Source organism: Etheostoma spectabile, chromosome 16 (genome assembly GCF_008692095.1).
Source record: "Etheostoma spectabile isolate EspeVRDwgs_2016 chromosome 16, UIUC_Espe_1.0, whole genome shotgun sequence".
In the NCBI taxonomy this organism is placed as follows: Eukaryota; Metazoa; Chordata; class Actinopteri; order Perciformes; family Percidae; genus Etheostoma; species Etheostoma spectabile.
The window spans coordinates 2,593,686-2,597,004 of NC_045748.1; the positions used below are offsets into that span (position 1 = coordinate 2,593,686).

General features: G+C 38.8%; 1 protein-coding gene across 1 annotated transcript in view; it reads right to left on the reverse strand.

The window, feature by feature from the left end:
* The window catches only part of si:ch211-127i16.2 (probable flavin-containing monoamine oxidase A), a gene marked incomplete at its 3' end in the record, with an annotated part of 43,446 nt that overhangs the window by 36,502 nt on the left and 3,625 nt on the right, over positions 1–3,319 (reverse strand). The window contains 2 exon segments of the mRNA XM_032539990.1: positions 1,478–1,567; positions 2,339–2,496. Of these exon segments, the coding sequence (XP_032395881.1) occupies positions 1,478–1,567; positions 2,339–2,496 (248 nt within the window).

The window sequence follows — 3,319 nt, forward strand, 5'->3', positions numbered from 1 at the left end:
GTGTAACAAGGTGCTGTAGAGCCCAGGAGCCCTGGCTCTTATCTAACACGTGTCTGTGAATGATTGTATACGCAATGAAGGAAGAGACTTGATATAAAACCAGACACGTTTAACAAAACTGCATTTAACAAAAATTTAAAACAGAAATCAACAACTGTATTTCGTCAGGTAATTATGACATTTAACCAATATTTGAGATGTGTGAAACACTGTTTGAATGAAATGGTAGTCAGAAATAATCTCAGAAATAATTTCTTTAAAAAAAAGACTAAAACGTTTTGACTAAAACTAGACTAAAATGACGAGACGTTTTGTTGAAAAACAAAAACAAACATGTGAATGACTAAATATGACTAAAACTAACAAGGATATTTGGCACAAGATAAAGAATAAGATTAAATTAAAAATAGGTGACAAAATTGTTTTTATCATTAAGTACTGTTAAAAAGTAAAAAATACTCGTCTTAATTTCAACATGCCCTCTTGAAATGGTGTGTTTTTTCAGTCTAAGGGACATATCTTGCACCTGGCGCAGTGCCGCAAAGCCAGACGCAGGTGTCTTTGCTAGATTAAGACCGACGCGGTCGTCAGTTTCCCATCCAGCGCCCACGTCGTTTAAATAGCAAATGTATCTGCACCTAAGGGCGTGCTGGTCTTACAGGGAGGTGTGTTCAGGTGAATTCTTGGCTTATACCCATCTTGAAGCTGCGGAAAAACTGGTCTAAGGACATTGTTATTTTAACAGCAAATTAGTAAATTGCTCCTAGGCTCGTGCACAGCGCCCGCAAGCTATGCTTGTTGCACACACACAGGGAAGCACAGCAGCAAAGATTACAAATAAACATATGACATTGCAAATCTACCATCATAATAGCAACGCACCAAGGTAAAAACGCGCCTTGGGAGATGACACTCTGATTGGTTAATTGCATGTTACGCCCAAACACGCCAATGATTAATATAGACACTAAGCACAACCCTTTTGAAGCCTGGCGCATGGACCCTTTTTTCCAGTGTCAAACTAGCAAAAAAGGATTTGGACACTTAAACACTTAAATCAATAAAATGTTTTAAAAAAAAACAATTAAGTGATCAATTCTTAAGATAATTGACTGTTTCTGTTGATTCACTGGTTCACCAATCAACTAGTTGTTTTAGCTCTGATAAACTGTAAAAATATGAAGTTTTAAACTATATTCCTCACAATTCCCCAGAGCCTGGGGTGACAACTTCAGTGCACTTATTTTGTCCTACCAAATGTCCAAAACCAAAATACTTAAAAAAAACAATTATTGAGGTAAAGCTCTGCACATAAAGGATGCATGGAGCCTTCTCGGTCTCTCAGCTGTGGATAAGGAAGACAGTCAGGCAGAACAGACAGTGCCTTCACAGGAGACGGCCCGTTTCCCCACCGAGGAAGCTGTTATCTCTGTGTCCCGCCTCATCAATCCCTGAGTGAGCTGTTACTGTACTCTACCTGCCATATGGCTGTCACAGCAGAACACAGCCGGACATTCTTCCACCCGACACAGTCTGCCAGACACTGAGAAAGCTGTTGGGTGCCTCCCTGTGGAGAGACAGATACTACACTTCAAATCAATTGGTACCCTGTATGGGCAGAGTGCCTTAAAGGGTTTCTTCACCCAACTCATAAAAACCACAAACCCCTGGATGTGTCTAGCCTGCCATGCAGATAATTCTGTACTTTACATTGATAACAGTCTGGCTTTTCAAGTACTGTCTTTAATCTAAAATTTCAGATAGAAATATATTCAAATTTTGTTTAAGGAAGAACAAAATAAAACATAATTACAGAGGTGAGTGGTACCAGATTAGAATCTGCACATTTAATTGCTGCTTTTTCCACATCTGTGGTATTGCCATGTTCACGTTGCTACACGTTAACTCCTACAGAATATATAGCTGAAATGCAATTACAAGAAAATAGCGGCAGATGAAAAGAAGAGGAGGCAAATGTGCAAATACATAGGTTTGGATTGGATAATTTTCATATTTTTCAGCTCCTTTACTCCGCCACGCTAAGGAGACAGAAGGTTCACAAGCTATAACTCAAATAGAAAAGTATGAAACCATAACGTTTGTGCTGAGGGAACTCATAGAAAATAGAAAACAATTTGTTTAAACTCTCAAATCGATAAAGCATCTAGGACAAAAAAAGCAATGTTTGCTGGGACAAGGCTTGAACCAGATGTGCAGACTGTGTTGAGGTTGCTAAGTCTTAGTTTAGAGAAAACATCCAAGCAGGTCTCCGGTTTTGAAAAAACTCAAGCACTCAAGTCAGCAATATGCAGTCTGGGGAAGGAGATGAGCTGTGTACCTTTATCTTGAGTTCTTGAGCTGAACCTGGAGCACTCTCCAGCAGTTGCAGTACCCCTCCAGCTGCTGCAGCATACATGAGGAAGAATAGGAAGGACATCTGGGATGGCTCCATGCCAAAGACAGGCCTGCTACACAGTCCCATCTCCTCTTTTAGTTCTGGAATGAATGCATATATACTGTAGCTCCTTCTCTCACACATACAGTAATTATATTTATTCCTGTACAATGATAATGTCCTGCTTAGTTTTATACCATTACCATAGCTAACCACTATACAGTGCATTTTCTAAAATACGCAATTTATCCTGCCATGAAGGTCTACCATCGTACCATTGATCAATCAATGAACCGAGGACAGGGTATAGTTAACAAAAATAGCTGATAGGATGATTTTTCTGTAATTATATCATCAAATGCATATGCTTCTGTTGCCTGCAGTCAATAAATCTGATGCTGCAATGTATTTGGTTTGGCATAAAAATCTAGGCATGAGTGACAATCTAAAGTTAGAAAGGTAATGCACTGACAACAAACTCCGTTAGCTTTGCTCCAACAATGGCAAAACAACATTAAACCACAATAAAATATCTCCATAAATATTGGATGGAAATTTGTAATGTCATGATATTTGGAACACGCTTTCAAGATTGTGGTGGTGATGGCTCAATGGATGTGACACATGCCTTTGGTGTGGGAGATCTCGGTTTGATTCCCACTGTGATACATCAACCAATGTGTCTCTGAGCAAGCACTTAACCCCTAGTTCCAGAAGCGTGTGACCTCTGACATATATAGCAATTGTAAGTCGCACTGGATAAAAGCATCATCAAAATGACATGTAATGTAATGAATGTAAAAAGATTCTCGGAAAATTAATGCTAATGACTTTGTATCCATAAGAGTGTAACCAATACTTTACTTTATTATCAAAAGCAAGGACATTCTCATCAGCCTCAGTTGTAATATGTTTTTTTTTTTT